The sequence below is a fragment of the Cetorhinus maximus genome, chromosome 15 (genome assembly GCF_964194155.1).
Source record: "Cetorhinus maximus chromosome 15, sCetMax3.hap1.1, whole genome shotgun sequence".
Lineage (NCBI taxonomy): Eukaryota > Metazoa > Chordata > Chondrichthyes > Lamniformes > Cetorhinidae > Cetorhinus > Cetorhinus maximus.
In genome coordinates this window covers 62,922,415-62,943,202 of record NC_135893.1, presented here as the reverse complement: position 1 = coordinate 62,943,202, position 20,788 = coordinate 62,922,415, and the positions used below count along the sequence as shown (strand labels likewise).

Genomic DNA, 20,788 nt, shown 5'->3' with positions numbered 1-20,788 from the left:
CGTAAAATTCAGGCCCCTGTGGTAATGAGTTGTAGAAACCAGAAAAGTAAAAAGTACAACCGGGCTTGTGCTCAACTTGAGCTAGCTTCAATTATCTTTAGAAAAGGTACATGTGTAGATATGGTAAGAACAGAATTGAACAAGTCTATGATGCTTCCCATTGTTGAACAAAAATGTTATTGAATGTAATTTATTGAGTCACATATGATGATAGAGCAGGTTACCAAAAACCTACCTTTTTGACCAAACTTTAAGTAGTGTGTTTGAGCATGAGAGAGGGGTAAAGAGGTAGAAAGGTTTAGGGAGGCAATTCAAGAGCTTAAGGACAAGCAACTAAAGGTACAGTCAATAAAAGGTGGAGCAATGAAAATCTGGGACGTGCAAGAGGCCAGAATTGCAGGAGCGTAGAGATCTAAAAGGTTTTCAGGGCTAAGGTTACAGAGAAAGGGAAGAGTTCACACATCAAGAATAGTATCATATTTTGGTGTGTTTTAATGTCAGTGTCGAGTGAGCTATGAGGAGAACCCCATCACTGAGTTAAGCAGATACTATAACACAACACAGTGATTCAACTGATATCCCAAGCCATAAAAAGTTTATATCAGGTCATTTCAAACCCTAGATGAATTTATCTTCAAAGCATGCGCCACATGGTTACTGTGTAATATGTACAGAGAAATATGTCCCATCAGGTTCAATCCAGTATTAACTGGGATGTGTAGAGGCAGGACACTGAGTGTAACATGGTTCCTATCATTCCATTGACTTGAACTGAAGCCAAATACTCAGTTCAAACCATGTACTATACATAATCATTTTTTCCTACTTCAAGACACATGATCTCAAAAATGCAAGTGGTTTAGAAACATTTCATTAACCACAAATGAGATTGCAACATTTATATTTGTTCAAATATTTTTCAAGGCTTGACCATAAACCAGGCATGTTTGCTGAGTTCAGTTCTTAACATGCAAAGCCAATCAACCTGCTGGATGAGTATTTGGTGCAATTGCTACAAATCTATTGAGCAATAATCCATCATTATTTACCAGGAAATGGAGAGTCAGTTAATATAGAAATATTGTAATAGCCATGGCTCTGTGGAAAGTGTTCTCATCTAGGAGTCAGAAGGTTGTGAGTTTGAGTTCCACTCCAGAGACTCGAGCACAGAATCAAGCCTGAGATTCCAATACCATACTCTCAGAACTGTTGTCATTTAGATAAGATGTTAAACCAAGGCCCAGTCTGCCTTCGCAGGTGGATATAAAAGATCCTGCAAAACTATTTGAAGCACTTGATGAGTTCTTTCCATGAGGGGTTATTGGATACTGATCAGACAATTTGCCAGTCTGACTTTGCTTTCAACACAATTCCACAATATGCTGTCCTTTACTCACACAGGGTAGATCAGGAGTCCTATCTGACAACAGCTTTCACGGGTGTGGTTATCATCAGTGAGGCACACTTCTACAAACGCTCTCTCCCTCAGGTCGTGACTGTCCTGATGGTATAGCTTTCCAGAGTTCATTTTCAACCAACCAACAGCACCCTGATTCAAGGTTTGGCCAATCCTGGGAAAACACCCAGCTCTTCAGCATCTCTGAGCTAGTCACAAAACTTCTCAGGTTTTAGACCTTTTTAGCCAACTAGCACAGTACTTCCAAGAACTCCTGTCTCCTTTTCTGCCAAACAGAAAAACTGACTTTTTCCAGAGTGTGATTTGCTTCTTCTCCTCACAACAATTCTGTATTCCTCTGTGCATCTGTGCACTAAACACCTTTATCCTCAAGCTCCTCTGCTCGTAGCTCTCCTTTTGTCTACCAGTCACCCAGCTTCTTTCTTAACTTCCTTCCTCTTTGTCCTGCTTCCAGGTCGAGGGTCACCAGGTCATATGGACCAGTATTTATTATCTAAGAAAATTATAATTGATGCAAACTCGAGTCCTTTTCAAACAAACATTCTTTTTAAAAAATTACAGATTCCACAGACATTTTAAAGAAATTAAAAATTTCCTTACTGCACTGCTTCTGGGTCAAAGGTCGTCACAAGAGGCATTCAAAATTATGAGTTGTTGATAAAATAGATAGGGCAAAAATATTTCCACTGGCATGACAACTCAGATTTAAAATAATTGGCAAAGAAAAGTAGGGCGATGATGAGGAATTTTTCTTCTGATTATCTGGAATGCACTAGCCAAAAGGGATGGAAACAGATTCAATAGTAACTTTCAAAAGGGAATTGGATCTCTACTTAAAAAGGAAAAAAATTGCAGGGCTCTGGAGAAAGAGCAGGGGAGTGGGACTAATTGGTAGCTTATTCGGAGAGTTGGCACAGGCACAATGAGCTGAGTGAGCCTTTATATGTATGATTACCAATGAATTATTTTGCATCACTATTTACAATAGAGAAAGAGGTCAGCATTCCAGACATCCGAAGGGTACTATTAATCAATCAGAAACAGGGATTCAAAATTAATGGAAAAATTAATGGCACTAAACAAAAATAAAAATCACCAGGGCTAGATGGTTTCCATCCCAGGGTTTTAAAAGAAGTAAAAACAAAAATACCTGGAAAAACTCAGCAGGTCTGGCAGCATCTGCGGAGGGGTGCACAGTTAACGCTTCAAGTCCGAATGACCCTTCGAAGGGTGTTGAACTGTGCTGAGTTTTTCCAGGTATTTTTGTTTTGGATTTCTAGCATCCGCAGTTTTTTGCTTTTATTTTAAAAGAAGTAGTTTAGAACATTGCAGATACCCAAACTACAATCTTCCAAAGTTCTCTCAATTCAGGGCCTGCTCCTTTAGGTTGGAAAATTGCATAAGTTACCCGCTACTTTAGAAAGGTGATAGAGGGAATCCAGGACATTATAGACCAGTTAGCCTAACATCTGTTGTTGCGAAAATGCTAGTCTATAATTGAGGCTAGGATGATTGAACACTTTGGAAAATTTTCAACTGATCAAAGAGATAAAGTCTGGATTTGTAAAGGATAGGTCGTGCCTGAAAAATCTGATTGAACATTTTGAAGGGATGACTAAAGTAGTGGGCAGATAAATATCTATAGATATTATTTTTACGGACTTCCAGGAAGCATTTGATAAAGTTCCTCATAAGGCACCGTTAGCTAAAATTGAAGCTCATGGAATTGAAGGAAAATTATTGACCTGTTAGGAAATTGGGTGAGCGGAAGGAATCAGAGTAGGGATAATGGGCAGGTACTATAACTGGCAAGGTGTGACTAGCGGTGTCCCCAGGATCTATTTTGGAGCCTTAACTATTCAATATAGCTTCAGATGATGGGATAGAAAGCCACATTCAAATTTGCCAACAACACAAAGATAGGCAGTGTTGTAATTAGCGTAGATGAAAGCAGAAAATTATAAAGAGATATTGATAGATTAAATGAATGGACAAATGGCAAATCAATTTCAATGTCGGCAAATGTGGAGTCATCCATTTTGGACCTAAAAATGATAGAAGAGTATTTTCTAAATGATGAAAAGTTAGAAACAGTGAAAATCCAAAGAGACTTAGGGCACAGTTACATGGATCATTAAAATGTCAAGAACAGGAACAGAAAATAATCAAGGCGGCTAATGGAATACTGGCCATTATATCTAGAGGAATAGAATACAAAAGGTAGAAGTCATGCTTCAGCTATAGAAGGCCCTGGTTAGACCACACCTGGAGTACTATGAGCAGTTCTGGACACATCTTAGGAAGGATATATTGGCCTAGGAGGCACTGCAGCATAGACCCACAAGAAAGATACCTGGACTCCCAAGAGTTAAGCTATGAAGAGAGATTAAACAAACTCTGGTTGTATTCCCTGGAATTTAGAAGGTTAAGGAGTGATTTGATTGAGGTTTGCAACTTTAAGAACAACAAATAGGTAGATTGAGAGAAACTAGTTTCACTAGTTGGGGAGTGTAGGGCTAGGGCACACAGTCAAAAGATTTGAATCAAATCTTTCACGCATGAATTTAAGAAACATTTCTTCATTTCTAAAGGATGTTAGAAGTTTGGAACTCTTTTCCCCAAATGGCAATTGATGCTAGAACAATTTGCAGCATTTTACTTTGTTAGTTTTAAGGCCAATGGGCTACTTTTCAAAAATGATTTGATTTCCCCTGAAAATTGCAGAGCTAAAACAAATAATTTGCCACCACTTCTTGCCAATGATTAGAATCAAGTTTTACAGACTGTAGTATTCTTGGATTGTTCAGGTAAAGAAGTAAATATTTGAAACAACAACAACTTGTGTTTATATCATGTCTTTAACATCGTAAAACATCCGATGGCTTTTCACAAGAGCGATCAAACAAAATTGGCACTGAGCCACATAAGGAGATATTAGGACAGGTGGCCAAATGCATGATCAAAGAGGTAGATTTTAAGGAATGTCTTAAAAAGAGAGAGAGGTGAACAGGTTAGGGAGGGAATTCAAGAGCTTAAGGCCTAGGCAGCTGAAAGCTGGGAGGCCAATGGTGTGGCGATGAAAACTGGGGATGTAAGAGGCATCAAATTTGGAGGGTTGTAGTGCTGACGGAGGGTTCAGAAATACCTAAATAACTTGTATTTATATAGTACATTATCACTTCCTTGAGAGGTTCCAAAGCATATCACAGCCAATGAATTGCTTTCCGTGTTTAGTATTGATGGTAAAGCATTGTCTCCCATAACACTGTTTTTTATTTTAGAGTTTTGGGGAAGAATCTCACTGCTACAGATTAGAACAATTCAACATTTTATGGTAGTTAATGCACTCCACGGACAAAGGCAGCATGGCTGGGTGCTGAATAAAATGTTCTTTTCACTACCCCAAAATTGCACCTCAGAAGAATACTATTTCATGTATGTCATATCCTACTCTCCCACCTAAACCAGCCCGATTGTTGCTGAGAGCTGGACCAGCAAACAACACAGTGTGGACTTTGGTACTGCCAGTTGGATGTCTTGCAGCAGGAGAGGGTGAACTTTCCATCCATCTGGGCTTGATCAAAAAGGGACCCAGAAGAAATGTCCAGGATCTCAAAAGCACTTTACAGCCAATGTAGTACTTTTGAAGTATAGTCACTGTTGCAACTTAGAAAAGACAACAGCCAATTTGCACACAGCAAGCTCGCCCAAACAGCAATACAATAACGAACAATAAGCTGTTTCAGTAATGTCAGATGAGGGCAGCAAAATTGCACCATGGGATAATTCTGCCTGGGAGAGTGGATGAGGCATTGGTTTAAAATCTTATTTGAAAGATGGTGTTTCTGATAGTGTAGCACTCCTTCAGTACAATGCTGAAGTGTCAGCCTCCATTATGTGCTTTTGTTTGGGGCCTGAACCCACAACTTTCTGATTTGGGCAAGAGTGCTTCTATTGACAAAGTAAAGAAAGAAAATGTAATAAGCTCAGTTGCTATGCTTCCCCTTTACAATACTATATAAAGGCAATTAATTACTCATGTAAAACAATGTAACATGCTGAGTTTGTCATCATTTCTTCTGTGCTCTAAAACCAAGTATTCAAAACAATTTAAGCACACCTAATCAGTCTTCAGAAGTAAAGCTAAGAATGTAACTCATGGCAACAGGGTATTCAACCAAATACAATTAGATTATTTTCAAGTCAATGCACAAGCAGGAATATACTAGCTGGTACCACAGTGAAATTTCCTATTCTACTGGTCTGTTACACAGTCTTTACAAAGAATTACTTTCCCTAATTAATGGTAGTTAAAGTAAATTAAACACAGGCTTAGATTTATATATCATTTTTCACAACCTCGGGACATCGCAAGCCACTTAAGTACTTCTTTGAAGTGTTGTCAATGTTACAACACAGTAGCCAAGTGGCACGGTAGCAAGATCCAAAAATGTGATAATGACAAAATAATCAGTTTTAGCGATGTTGATAAAGATTTCAGCCTATATCAGAGAGCTGTTTGTAAATATATTTTGGTACTTCCCAAATAGTTAGGCTTCATTACAGAGGCAGGAAGGTGAAGGTGTTTTTTTTAAACATACAGATAAACGGAAAACCCACAACACTGGATTTTCTTGTTTGCATTGCAACCAAAAATGATTTCCCTCTTTCTGAACCTTCAAACATTTAAATTCTTACTGGAGCAGTTTAGCTCCAGTGCCCAGGGACTTGATTTTTGTGTGTGATAATTCACAATCAAAAAGGTCAGGGAGATACTCAAAAATCTGTGCTGAAATACTGGAGGCCCTGTCCTCTGTCGTTGGGTTTCCGCAATTGAAAACTGGAAGTAAAGTTACAACAAACGAACTTAAAAGGAAACACTTGGAATCAACCTACCTTCCAGGCGTTTAAATCCACTTTCAAGCTGTGAAGCAACGAAGGTGCTGCCGTCGATTACTGTCAGGTCTAAGGTGGGACTTGCAGGACATCCCCGAGAGATGATGATGATAAATGCGGCAGCGGCGGCTGCTTCCTAGTCCCGGATCATGGCTGGCGGGGCACTCAGTTGACAGGTGAACACTGAATTTCCACGTAAACTCATTCAGAGACACGTTTCAGGTTCAAGGAAAGTTTAACTTATATTTTAATATTTATATCTTAACGAAAAATATTCACATGGATAGCAATTTGGAGCTTCCTTTATACCATTTTCATGAATGAAAGCTCAATCTCGGGTGCACTGCACCAAACCGCTCCGACTCACCTTAGCTGTTCCCGCACAGCTCGATAGGACGCTACGCGCATGCGCTGCCGCTGCTCCAGGTAGGACGCTGGGGAGAGGTGAGGTCACCAAGACTGAATGCGCATGCTCTACTGATTAGCTTCTGAATGCACTCCTATTTACAGTTGGATGGAGTAACCTTGATTCAAATAAATGTTTTGATATTCAACCACAGCTATTATGTGGCGTTTTGTTTGCGACTAGCCGCCCTGCTTTTCAGGTACCATTGACTAGAAACTGAACTGGACTAGCCATATCCAGGACACCCTGGTCCACTCCTCCATCACCTCCTACACCTCAACCCCCTCCCACGGCACCTTCCCATGCAACTGCAGAAGGTGCAACACCTGCCCCTTTACTTCCCCCCTCCTCACCATCCAAGGGCCCAAACACTCCTTTCAAGTGAAGCAGCACTTCACTTGCACTTCCCTCAATTTAGTCTACTGCATTCGCTGCTCCCAATGCAGTCTCCTCTACATTGGAGAGACCAAATGCAGACTGGGTGACCGCTTTGCGGAACACCTTCGGTCTGTCCGCAAGCATAACCCGGACCTCCCCGTCGCTTGCCATTTCAAAACACCCTGCTCTCATGCCCACATGTCTGTCCTTGGCCTGCTGCAATGTTCCAGTGAAGCTCAATGCAAACTGGAGGAACAGCACCCCATCTTCCGATTAGACACTTTGCAGCCTTCCAGACTTAACATTGAGTTCAACAACTTCCGATCATGAACTCTCTCCTCCATCCCCACCCCCTTTCTGATCCCCCTTTTTCCAATAATTTTTTTTTAATATATTTTTTATATATATATTTTTCTTTTCCCACCTATTTCTATTATTTTTAAATGTATTTCCATTCATTATTTAATCTCCACCTTTTAGCCCATTTTGATCCCTTCCCCCTACCCCACCCCCACTAAGGCTATCTGTCACTTGCTTGTCCTACTTTCTACCCTTAATGTTCCATAGCTAATATCACCACCATCAACACCCCTTTGTCCTTTTGTCTATGACATCTTTGGCAATCTTTTCTTTGCCTCCACCGATCACTGGCCCTCTATTCAGCTCTACCTGTCCCCCACCCCTTCAACCAGCTTATATTTCACCTCATTTCTATTTTTCCTTAGTTCTGATGAAGAGTCATACAGACTCGAAATGTTAATTGTATCCCTCTCCACAGATGCTGTCAGACCTGCTGAGTTTTGCAACTATTTTTGTTTTTGTTAGCCATATAAATACTGTGGCTACAAGATCAGGTCAGAGGCTAGGAATTGTGTGAGAAATAACTCACCTCCTGACTCCCTAAAGCCTGTCCACCATCTATAAGGCACAAGTCAGGAGTGCAATGGAATACTCCCCACTTACCTGGATGAGTGCAGCTCCCACAGCACACAAGCTGGACACTGTCCAGAACAAAGCAGTCTGCTTGATTGGCACATCCACAAACATTCACTCCCTCCACCACCAACGTAGCAGTGTGTACCATCTACTAGATGCACTGCAGGAATTCACCAAGGCTCCTTAGACAGCACCTTCCAAACCCACAACCACTACCACCCAGAAGGACAAGAGCAGCAGATAGACGGGAACACCACCACCTGGAAGTTCCCCTCTAAGTCACTCACCACCCTGACTTGGAAATATATCGCCGTTCCTTCACTGTTGCAGGGTCAAAATCCTGGAACTCCCTTCCTAACAGCACTGTGGGTGTACCTACACCACATGGACTGCAGTGGTTCAAGAAGGCAGCTCACCACCACCTTCTCGAAGGCAACTAGGGATGGGCAATAAATGCTGGCCCAGCCAGCGAAGCCCACATCCTGTGAATGAGTAAAAAAGGTTATTATTCACAATCTTTCAAATAATAGATCATCCATCCGCCTGTCACCGCCCCCACCCCCAATGTTTGATCTGCTATAAATGAATCAGACCATGGCTGATCTGTATCTTAACCCCATCTACTCACTGTTATTCTGTAACTCTTAATACCTTACCTCATAAAAAATTATCAATTTAAGTTTTGAAATTTTCAATTGGGCCCCTAGCCTCAACAACCTTTTGGGGGAGTGTTCCAAATTTTCCACATTGTGTGAAGAAGTGCTTCTTTTGTCATCATCCCTGAACAGTTCAGCTCTAATCTCAAGGTTATTATTCAGGACTCACACCAAGGAAATAGTTTTTCTCTATCTACCTTATCAAATCCTTTAATCATCTTAATTAGATGCACAACAGTAACAACTTGCATTTATGTAGTACAGTAAATGTAGTAAAACATCCCAAGGTTCTTCACAGAAGTTTTATCAATAAAAATTTGACATCGGCCACTTGAGATATTAGGACAGGTGACCAAGGAGGTAGGTTTCAAGGAGCAGCTTAAAGGAGAGAGGAGGGATGCGGTGAGGTTTAGGGAGGGGAATCTAGAGCTTAGGACCCACGTAGCTGGAGGCATGGTTGCCAATGATGGTCTGACTAAAATTGGAAATGTGCAAGAGGCCAGGATTGAAGGACTGCAAAGATCTCTTAGGGTTGTAGGTTGGAGTAAGTTAGAGAATTAGAGCAGGTTGAGCCATGAAGGTATTTGAAAACAAGGATGTGACTTTTAATTTCAAAGGAATAAGAGTTTAGTATTGTCCTGTCCCTATAATTTAATCCTCTTATCCCTGGTATAATTCTGCTGAATCTGTGTTGCACCCCCTTCCAAGGCCAATCTATGAGGAAAGATTGGATAGGCTGGGGTTGTTTTCATTGGAATAGAGGAGGCTGTGAGGAGTGGATAGGAAAAATCTATTTCCCTTTGTAGAGAGGTCAGTAACTGGGGTTGGGGTTGGGGTTGGGGTGGGGGTCAGCATGGATTTCAAGTCATTGGTAGAAGGATCAGGGAGGGTTGAGAACATTTTCCACCCAAAGGGTGATGGGGGTCTTGAACTCACTGATTGAAAGGATGTAGAGGAAGAAACCCTCATCGCTTTTAAAAAGTGCTTGGATATGTGCTTGAAGTGCTGTAACCTACATGGCTACAGACTCAGAACAGGAAAGTGGGATTTGGCTGGATAGTTCTTTTTTGGCTAGCATGGACAATAAGCTGATTGGCCCCTTTCTGTGCACTAAATTTCTATGATGCCCAGAATTGAATACAGTACTTCAGATAGGTCTCACTAGAGCACTCCAGTGGTGACAGAACTTCAACCCCTATGTATTTCAGTCCTCTTGAGGTAAAGGGCAACATTCCATCTGCATTTGAAATTACTTTTTTGTACTGAGATGATGATAACCTAGTGAACAGCAGCAACCCCAGACTCAGAAGAGGAAGAGCCTGCCTGATCTCTCTCCATGGCTATTTTGAAGATGAGGCATTCAGAGTGGACAATGGAAAATCCTAAGAGGAACTGGTACCTTGACAATCAAAAGGCATTCGACAAAATCTAGAGAGAATGGACATGCATTTTCATTGTGCCTTTTGCAACTACAGAATGTTTCAAAATGCTTTTCAATCAATTAAGATCTTTTGGGTGTGGTCACTGTTGTAATGTAGGAAAAGGGGGAGCCAATTTGCACATGGTGAGGTCCCACAACAGCAATGGAACGTCAGCCTAGATTATACGCAAGTCTCTAGACTTGGATTTTTGGGAATTCCACGTGAATGCCAACATACTTTATGGGACCCCTTGCAAATGTTCACACCCTCCTGGGAATCCCATGCAAGTAGAAACATTCTCCTAGGGATTCCCTGCAAAAACTGATGCACTCGAAGACCTGTGCAAATATTGGCACAGTTCCTGACCCCATAAACACATTGGCATGCTTCTGATCATGTGTAAATACTGAAACATTCCTGAGAACCCTGTGCAAATATTGGTACACTCATAGGAACACAGTCATATTGTCAAAAGACACTTTTATCTACCCCCAAAAAACCTGCCATTTTTGCAGAAACCATTATGATTAGTATGCCACAATAGGAGTCATGTGCCAGTAACTTAACAGATACAAAAAAAAATTAAAATTTTAAATACGTTGTGCTTGGAAGATAATGTTTTGGCAGATATCAGATGAACCTGAAGATTTCCTTAGTGATTTTTAGGTGTCTGAGGACTGCATCTATATGCCTATGATTTAGGATACAAGAAGGTAGATTCATTATTAATCTTACCTTTTAAAAAATTATCAATTTTTCTTTGGCAGCCTAACTTGTCACACACATTGGATACCTCCCAAATCTATTTCACTCAGGACCCTTACAAAAAGAACTTTAATCCCATTGCCCTGTAACAAATTCAAACTTAGATCCCAATGCTGCAAGAAGTGTACTAACCAACCATGCCACCTAATCTACTAAAATAAGCTTTTAATTGTCTGCTGTGGTAATTAATTAAATGACATGATATCAGAGAGATGATCAGTGATGGGGATCCTGTTCAGCTTTCATTACTGAATTGACTTTGTGATGAATAAAATGAGATATCTAATGAACAATCTCTTCTGTCAACTGGTGTTTATATAGTGGCAATAAAATGAAGGGCTTTGATGGAAATACTTAACTTTAATTAATCAACTGCAAACAGAGCAGGTTGTTCTGAAGCAGACACAATATATGAGCATTCCCTGGTGTTCCTATCATCCTAAACAGAGATGTCAGATTAGCTCAAGCGAGTTGCTAGGTTCCAGAAATTAGTTTTATCAAGGTTATTCATCAGAGAAACTGGGGTGTTGCAGGGAGTTAGACTCTGGCCTTCTACCATTTTAAAATTAATTCTCACGATACGGTGTTTCTGGCAAAGCTGGCATTTATTCCCCATCCTGTATTGCCTTATAGGTGATGGGTTTTCTTGAATCCCTTAGGCAATTTTTATATGACTTAGTGGTTCACAAAGCCACTTCAAAGGGGCAGTTAAGAGTTAACCAGGTTGGTGTGGGACTGGAATCACATAAGGCCAGACCAGATTAGGACAGCAGGTTCCCATCACTATGTAAATGCCCTCTGAAGAAAAATAAGACATGAATTACAATTTTTTTAAGAAACGTGAGAAACATCTAGTCGAAGGCAATTAAAGATAATAACAATAAAACCTAGAAACAGAGAGTGATTTACTTCACAGAAGGAAGCCTTTCAGTCCACCATGTCAGTGCAGACAAAAAAAATAATCTTTCTGGTCTAATTCCACCTTCTAGCTCTTGGTTTGTAGTCTTGTCGGTTATAACACTTCAAGTGCATATCCAAGTGTTTTTTTAAATGCCAAGAGGGTTTCAGCGTCCACCACCCTCTGGGTGTAAAAGTTACTCAATTCCCCTCTAATCCTACTACCAATAACTTTAAATCTATGCCCCCCCTGGCTAGTGACTTATCTTTGAATGGAAATAAATCATTCTATTCACTCTATTTCTCTTTCTTGCTCTTTTCAGGAACAATGCCCTTAGAGGGCATTGGTTATCATGGACTTACAAGTGTTGGTCCATGATCATGCCTGGCAAGGTACTGCAGTGGTTTGCCATTGCCTTCCTCAGGTGCTGGCTGACCAGAAGACTTTCCTCTTACTGCCGGCCACAGGCACTTTGGAAGGATTTACAGGTTGATAATCAACCTATTTGGCCATTTATGAACACACCTTCCTACTATGTCATGTGACAAATTTAAAAAAAAATAATTTACCCAGCACCAGGATTAGACTGACTGGCCTGCAATTACTTAGGCTATCCCTTCCTCCCTTTGTAAACGTTACATTAGCAGTCCTCCAGCACCATACCTATCGTCAGAGATGATTAGAAAATAATGATCAGAGCCTTTAGTGTTTCTTCCCTTTGCAACCTTGGATACATTTCATCCTGGGCTCGATGATTTATCCATTTTCAAGGATGCTGAACACCGTAATATTTCCTCCTGCACTGTGTTTATCAAATCCAATATTTCATCCTCCTCAACTTCAATGTTTGCTTTGCATCTGTCTTTTGTGAAACCGATGCAAAGTTTCCCTAAGAATGTCTTCAGCCTCAAGCCACAATTACCTTTTTGGTCTCTAATTGGCTCTACCCTTTTCTTAGTTATCTTGTTCTTTATATATTTATAAAATATCTTTGGGTTTTCCCTGATTTTCCTTGCAATTTTTTTTTCTCTATGCTCTCTCTTTTGCTTTCCTAAATTTCCTTAATTCTTGCACTTCCCATAATCTAGGTGGTCTGCAGTTTTGACATCTGACATAAGCTTTTTTTGGCCTTATCCTACTCTGTATGCTCTTTGCTATCCAGCAGGATCTAGGTTTGGGAGTTCCACTTGTTTTCTTTGTGACAGCATGGTTGCTCTGAACCCTTTTTAGCTGCTCCTTGAATGCCTCCTACTCCTGACCCCGATTACCTTCAAATAACTATTTTCAGTCCATTTTTGCCAAACAACATCTCAGCTTAGTAAAACTGATCTTTCCTTAATTTAAAAATTTTACTGAATATAATCACTACCACTAAAATGCTTCCCCATTGATACCCTTTCCATCTACCCAGATTCATTCCCTAAAATTAAGTCCAGAATTGCCCGTCTCTTGTTGGACTGGCTACATACTGGCTAAAAAATGTTCTTCTATATGCATTTTAAGAATCCTGCACCCCCTGTACACTGAATGTATCCTAGTTATTATATTTGTAATGTAAAATGATTAAGTGTTTGTGCAGGGTTTTGCATTCTTTAAAAATTTGGTAGTAATTAGTCACAATGAGAAAAATCCCAGGGAGAAGGGCACAGATAAGTGGACAAAAATCAACCATCACAGCAAGGCAAGTAAACAGGCTTAGCTTGGGCTGGCCAAAGCCTGAAATCAGGTAACCAAATCAGAACCAGGAAAAGCAAGTAGGGCAGGTAGGCCACAGCAAGGATTGAAATTGAGTGACTAAGGTCTGCAAAAAAAAAAAGACAGATGCCTCAATCATAGGATAAGAATCCCTCAAAAAATAAGTTAACCATTAAAATAGTTTTAATAAATTGTTTTTAAATTGAGTCACACTGAAATATAGGCAATTACTCCTACATTTGAGAAAAGCTCCCTTGAAATGTTCCATTGCTCCCAATATCTGATAATGGAGCAGAAATGCAAGTGCATCAGGTCCTCAACATCAAAGGCATGCTATGTGCAGTATGGGTTGTGCTGACACCAAAGGTATGGACTTTCCTTTAGATGGAGAGAGTAGCATTGCAGTGGTAGAAGGTAAAAATTAGCACAATTGGCTTCCTCCCAGAAGCTCTGTTCCTCCATCAGAGGCCAAAAGTCATCCATATGAGAGATGAAGGAAAGGAGCAAGGATGAAGCCCTAGGGTATATACCAGAACTGCCTATATTGTGTCCAGATTATGGCTTTTAATTAATAGATAAAGTTATGCATTTTTCCTTACATTTCATTTAAAATACTTTTGTCAATGCAGCACTCCCTTAGTGTTGCACCATGATGTCAGTTGAGATTGTGCACAAATCCTGGTTTGGGGCTCGAACCCACAACTATTTTAAGCCATGGAGAGAGTGCAATCTGATCCAGGTTATTCAGAGCTTCAAGCTGGGAAGTCTTGCAGCCTTTTTGCCATAATAATGGTCCCAGGGCAGGAAGCAACTAAACAAAGAGCTCAAAGTGGACCACTGCATAGAGAATGAAGTCAGCTTGGACATTAGTAGAAAGCATTACTTGTTTAATAGCAGTTAAATGATGCAGATTGTAAAACACTTAGAAACACCAGGCTGGAACCATGGGCACTACTGATCTCAATGATGAATTGTTTTCATATACTTTTATTCCAATGCATTTTTTGCAATTTACATTTCTCCAATCTCTTTCTTTCGATCAACTCTTTGCCTCCGTTCAGCCTGAACACTCAAGAATGGAATGCAAAATTCAGTTCGTCTCCCCTTGTGTCCCATCTTTACCTTCAAAATCCAATTACAGCAAGCCATACTTCAGCCTTAATTAACATCAACTGTACCTATTGCCTTGGGAGTATGCATAATATGCTGCAATGATGTCCCTCAACTGAGTACAAACACTAGCTTTCCAGTTCAATGACTTGTGCATCAAAAATACAAAAGATGTTCCTCCATTTCCATTCAGCAACATTCCTGCTCGAGTTAAAAAGTTTATATTCTTGCCCACGTGGAATGAAGCAAAGTCACATTACTCTTTTATAGCATTAATTCGTTAGTCTCAGCCCTTCTGTGCAGTTAGTATATTTCACCAAAGTCGGCAACTCTGAATCAGCTGTTTGATAGACTTAATACTGTCCATGTTGGCATCCTTCAGGGCCAACGCAAGTAGCACTGGTTTGTTCCCAGACTCCTCGGACACAAAGGTCACAAGGTGCTTTGCATAGACATGGATGAGAGGCTGTAAAGAAAAACACAGACATTACGAGTGTAAGTACCTGTAGAACAATAATTTGAACGCTGAGCTAGATACAAATGAAAACTGAAAGCACATGGGAGACAATCCTACATTTAATTTGGGAAATGGCTGATGACTGATGTGTGAGAAAATACCCAAATACACTGATCATAAGATGCTTAATGGTAATACTCAACAAGGTCACAAAATATGAGTGAAGCTCCTGAATGGCTGACTGGACTCCATCAAAACTGGAAAACAAGTGAGCTGTATCATGGAACAGCACAAATATGATGTGGAAATAGAAGGGAAAGGGAGGGACGGATTGAAAATCCGATCAGGCTTTATTTGAAAGCTGGAAAGACATGAAACCTACTTGAGGGGATATGAAAATCATCTACAATAAAGGTTCTGTGCCTTTCTATTGCATCCTTGAGATAATCTCCACCAATTTTGCAATCAAATCTATTTGGCTTTTAATAAATTCTCTATGTTTTATCTACTTTCATTAAATAATGGTTGGAAACATTAACCATCTGAGCTAACTGCTCAAAACAAAGCATGGTGTTAACATCAAAGTCACAGATTCCCATACTGACTAGTGTGGTTTTTGTCTTCCAGTTTTGACAAAGGGTTAAGACACCCAAAAAGTTAACCTATCTTTTCCCTTTATAGATTTCTAGCATTTTCACAGATTTGTTACTGCAATGTCATTTCACATTTTACATGGATTCAAATACAGCCAGACTGACCAAGTGTCATTGAGATAGCGAGAGGACCAAAAAATGCTATGTTAGTCCATCAGGCTGCTCCCAGAGTTCAAATTCTGACCTGTCAAGTCCCTGTCTAAATCCCACAGCTGATCTCAATAAATGCCTTTCCAGGTAACATGCACAAGGCTGAATACTGGTACACAAAAGTATCAGTGAGGTCATATTATAAGGCTAAATAAGTTCCATATTGGACACAGGGATTACTAAAATATAAAGCAGACACTGTATATTTGTGCTCAATGTATATAGGTTGAGGTCAATCAGGGACAGTATAGAATTACGTATGACACAGCACAGAAACAAGCCATTCAGGTCATCTGGTCTGTGCTGTTGTTTGTGTTCCACATGTGCCTTTTCCTATCCCTCTTCATCTAACCCCATCAGCACATCCTTCTATCCCTTTCTCTCGAGTATTTATCTAGCTTCCCCTTACATGCATCTGTGCTATTCACCTCAGCCATTCTCTGGGTAAAGTAGTCCCTTTTGGATTAATTGGAGACTAATTTATATTTATAGCCAATTGGCTCTCAATTTTCTTTGATGTCTAAGGCCTGTTAATTTCAATGCACAGTACCTTTAGATTTTGTGTACAGTGGCGCACACATTATCTTCAGGCCAGCATGTGTGTGGCCCAACACCTTCACAATTGCTGTGCAGTCTCACTCACACACAACTTAGTGGAAACATTGCTTAAGGTCCCCATTTTTGGTCTCCCCTGTAAGTGGAAACATCTCGATGTCTATCCTATCAAACTAATTTATCATTTTAAAGATCTCAATTAGGTCACCATTCACATTTCTAAAGAAAAGAGCTCCAACCTGTTCAGTCTATCCTGATGTGCTCTGAAGTTCTGGTCACTTCAGATTTGCATCTTTGCAAATCTTTTGTTGTACCTTCTCCAGTACCCCTATATCCTTTCTTCAATATGGACAGAGTTGTGCACGGTATACTAAGACAAATGCAGGAATATTTGAATCAACCCAAAATCCCTATTCTTAGGTGCAGTCTCACTGATTAGTATGAGCCTCTCAGTGTAATCTGGAGCTCATCTTACAACATCTCTATCTCTTAACAATCTTCTTACCTCATCTTTTCCCATTAGGATCTTTGTGCTAAATGTAGGTTTGCTGATCTCATTTGCCACACTGTGAGGCGTTACAGAGATCAATGTTCCCATTTTGCCATACTGCGTGACCACCACAAAGATGTAATCATTGAATACTGTGCACACAACCTCAGTCAGGATTCCATCAACAGCTTCTGCAGCCTGCTTAGACTGGATAATGCTTTTCGCAGCCATAAGTGTCCTCTCAGATTGACATAATTGCTGATTAATCCAAATGCACGGGCTCAAGAGTTACCATACTCAGGCAATCTTTATCTAAATTGAAGAGAAAAAGCTTCCAAATAAAATGTCATTCCAAGATGTCAAACATTTCCTAATTGAATTATATCTCATTCACCATTTATTCATAGTGTAATACAATGAAGAGTTCCATAGAATATAAACAAAGTTTGCACATTTCAAATCTGAAGTGATCACAGGCTGCATCCTTGCTGGTGGCAAATAACAATTCTACAGAAATTAGTGAGGAAAAAAAAAGTCAGTCTTCTGGCAATAGGCTTTCTAATCTTAGAAATAATGCAAGCTGTCTGACCCTTGGAGCCAGAAGATTGTGAAGCCAAGACCCTTTCGGAAGACTTGAGCACTAAATATAAGCGGTCACTTCAGTGCAGTATTGAGCAAGAGCTGCACTGTCAGGGGTGCCACTTTCAGATCAGACATTAAACCAAGGAACCATCTGCTCTCTCAAGTGTACATAAATAATACAATGGCACTGCTTTGAAGAGAAGGGGAGTTGTCCCATGTTTATCCCTCAGCCAATACCACTAAACAAAAAAAAAATCCAGTCATTATCACATCAATATTTGAGAGATTGTGCACAGATTAGCTGTTGCATTTCCTGCATTACACCAGTGACTACACTTAAAAATGAGTCATCATGCTTCTTTCCACAGATGCTGTCTGACCTGCTGAATATTTCCAGCATTTTGTCTTTATTTTGAGAAAGTGTTTGATTAACTGTAGTGTTTTGAGACATCCTGAAGTCATTAACATGTAATAAATGCTTTCTAAAGTTCTTTCTAAAAGTGAAAATTGTTGGAGAGTTCTGAAACTCCCTACTCGAAAGATGAATCAATTCTTCCTCCCTTGTTCAGACACTGATAGTCCGATTGTGCGTTTCCAGAATGTTCTGTTTAAACTCCTTTTACTTATCTGCTCTCAGGGCGAGGCGCTATGAACGCTACTACCAGCGGACCTGGCTTCGCTATTCCCAAGCTCTTTAAAGCCTCCTTCTGCTTACCTACCGATCTACAAGGGCCAAAACACAACCTTTTCTGGCTGAAGCTCTACACGAACACCCGGGCCTGTACTCACCATTCATTAAAAACTCCGAAAACCAGCCACTCGCCAGGCGAGCTGCGCATGCTCACTATGAAACAGCCCCATCGACCACTCTGCGCATTCTCAGTAGATCAGGCCTGCACCAACCGCTACTCTACGCATACTCAGCAAATCAAGCCGACATCAACCTCTGCTCTGCGCATGGTCAGCAAATCAAACCGGCACCAACCAGTGCTCTGCGCATGCTCCGAAAATTAAGCTGGCGCCAACCTGCGGTTCACGCATTACTTCTCCAGCTATGCCTGTCTCTTTATGGGGTATGTGGAACATTCTTTGTTCCAGTCCTACTCCGGCCCCCTCCCATAACTCTTTCTCTGGTACATCGATGATTACTTCGGTGCTGCTTCGTGCTCTCGTCGGGACCTGGAAAAATTTATTAATTTTGCTTCCAATCTCCACCCCTCCATCAGCTTCACATGGTCCATCTCTGACACTTCCCTTCCCTTCCTCGACCTCTCTGTCTCAATTTCTGGTGATAGACTGTCCACCAATATCCATTACAAGCCTACCGACTCCCACAGCTACCTCGACTACTGCTCCTCACACCCCGCTTCCTGTAAGGACTCCATCCCATTCTCTCAGTTCCTTCGCCTCCGTCGCATCTGTTCTGATGATGCTACCTTCAAAAACAGTTCCTCTGACATGTCCTCCTTCTTCCTTAACCGAGGTTTTCCACCCATGGTCGTTGACAGGACCCTCAACCGTGTCCGGCCCATCTCCCGCACATCCGCCATCACGCCTTCTCCTCCCTCCCAGAAACATGATAGGGTCCCCCTTGTCCTCACTTATCACCCCACCAGCCTCCGCATTCAAAGGATCATCCTCCGCCATTTCCGCCAACTCCAGCATGATGCCACCACCAAACACATCTTCCCTTCACCCCCCTGGCGGCATTCTGTAGGAATCGTTCCCTCCGGGACACCCTGGTCCACTCCTCCATCACCCCCTACTCCTCAACCCCCACCTATGGCACCTCCCCATGCCCACGCAAAAGATGCAACACCTGCCCCTTCACTTCCTCTCTCCTCACCGTCCAAGGGCCCAAACACTCCTTACAAGTGAAGCAGCATTTCACTTGCATTTCACCTAACTTAGTCTACTGCATTCGTTGCTCCCAATGCGGTCTCCTCTACATTGGAGAGACCAAACGCAAACTGGGCGACCGCTTTGCAGAACACTTGCAGTCTGTCCGCAAGAAAGACCCAAACCTCCCTGTTGCTTACCATTTTAACACTCCACCCTGCTCCCTTGCCCACATGTCTATCCTTGGCTTGCTGCATTGTTCCAGTGAAGCCCAACGCAAACTGGAGGAACAGCACCTCATCTTCCGACTAGGCACTTTACAGCCTTCCGGGCTGAATATTGAATTCAACAACTTTAGATCTTAAACTCCCTCCCCCCATCCCCACCCCGTTTCTTCCCCCTCCCTTTTGTTTTTTTCAATAGTTTATATAGATTTTTCTTTTCCCACTTATTTCCATTATTTTTAAATCTACAACTAATACCTTGTCAGTCTTTCCACCCCACCCCCACTAGAGCTGTACCTTGAGTGTCCTGTCATCCATTCTTAATTAGCACATTTTCTTAGATAATATCACCACCTTCAACACCTCTTTGATCCTTTTGTCTGTGACATCTTTTGATTATCTGCTCCTATCACTGCTTGCTTGTCCCTACAACCACCCACCCCCCTCAACTTCTCTCTCCCCGCCCCACCTTAAACCAGCTTATATTTCACCCCTCTCCTAACTATACTCAGTTCTGTTGAAGGGTCGTGAGGACTCAAAACGTCAACTCTTTTCTTCTCCGCCGATGCTGCCAGACCTGCTGAGTTTTTCCAGGTAATTTTGATTTTGTTTTTGTTTTGCGCTTTACGCATGGTCAGCTGTCAACCTGATGCCTCATGCACTCTGAGCATGCTCTGTCCACATTTCCCGCCTTCTGCACATTATCAACGACAACCATCACCTGCGTATTGGACACGAAGCCACGTAAGGCGATATTCAAACAAGTGACTAAAACTTGGTAAAGATGCAGGTTTTTAAGGAGCGCCTTAAAAAAAGAGCGACAGTTAAAAAGGAAAGGGTTAGGGTGGAAATTCCAAAGATTAGGATCTTGGCAGCTGGAGGCCTGGTTGCCCCTGGTACAGGGATTAGAATTGGAGGAATACAGAGACCTGGAAGGCTTGTGTGGTTGGGGAAGACTTCAGAGACAGGAGGGGAGCCATGGACGGTTTTGAAAACAAGGAGAATTTTAAAATCAAGGTACTGCTGGACCAGGAGCCAATGTAGGCCAGTAAGCACAGGGGTGATAAGTGAACAGGACTTGGTGCAAATTAGGATGGGGCAGAAAGTTTGGATGAACTCAAGTTTATGTAGATAAAAACAAAAAGCTAAAAGCTACTGCGGATGCTGGAAATCCAAAACAAAACAAAAACAGAATTACCTGGAAAAACTCAGCAAGTCTGGCAGCGTCGGCGGAGAAGAAATCAGTTAACGTTTCGAGCC

At 41.3% G+C, this 20,788-nt stretch overlaps 2 protein-coding genes across 3 annotated transcripts in view; both read right to left on the bottom strand.

The window, feature by feature from the left end:
• tmem184a (transmembrane protein 184a) overlaps positions 1-6,696 on the bottom strand; it is a 42,210-nt gene extending 35,514 nt beyond the window's left edge. The window contains exon 1 of the mRNA XM_078558550.1: positions 6,314-6,696. The gene's annotated coding sequence lies outside the window, so the exon portion shown is untranslated. The remainder of the gene's footprint in view (positions 1-6,313) is intronic.
• A 7,642-nt stretch (positions 6,697-14,338) lies between these two features.
• On the bottom strand, positions 14,339-18,329 carry psmg3 (proteasome (prosome, macropain) assembly chaperone 3). Of its 2 annotated transcripts, none has more exons than XM_078558547.1 (3): positions 18,185-18,329; positions 16,899-17,195; positions 14,339-15,044 (listed from the first exon to the last, which is right to left on the bottom strand). In XM_078558547.1, exons 2-3 carry the CDS (start codon positions 17,112-17,114, stop codon positions 14,892-14,894), a joined length of 369 nt encoding a protein of 122 aa, XP_078414673.1. In that variant the 5' UTR covers positions 17,115-17,195; positions 18,185-18,329; the 3' UTR covers positions 14,339-14,891. The 2 variants fall into 2 exon arrangements, with proteins under 2 accessions (XP_078414673.1, XP_078414674.1); XM_078558548.1 differs by having other exon boundaries at positions 18,181-18,320.
• Between the last annotated feature and the right edge of the window lie 2,459 nt (positions 18,330-20,788).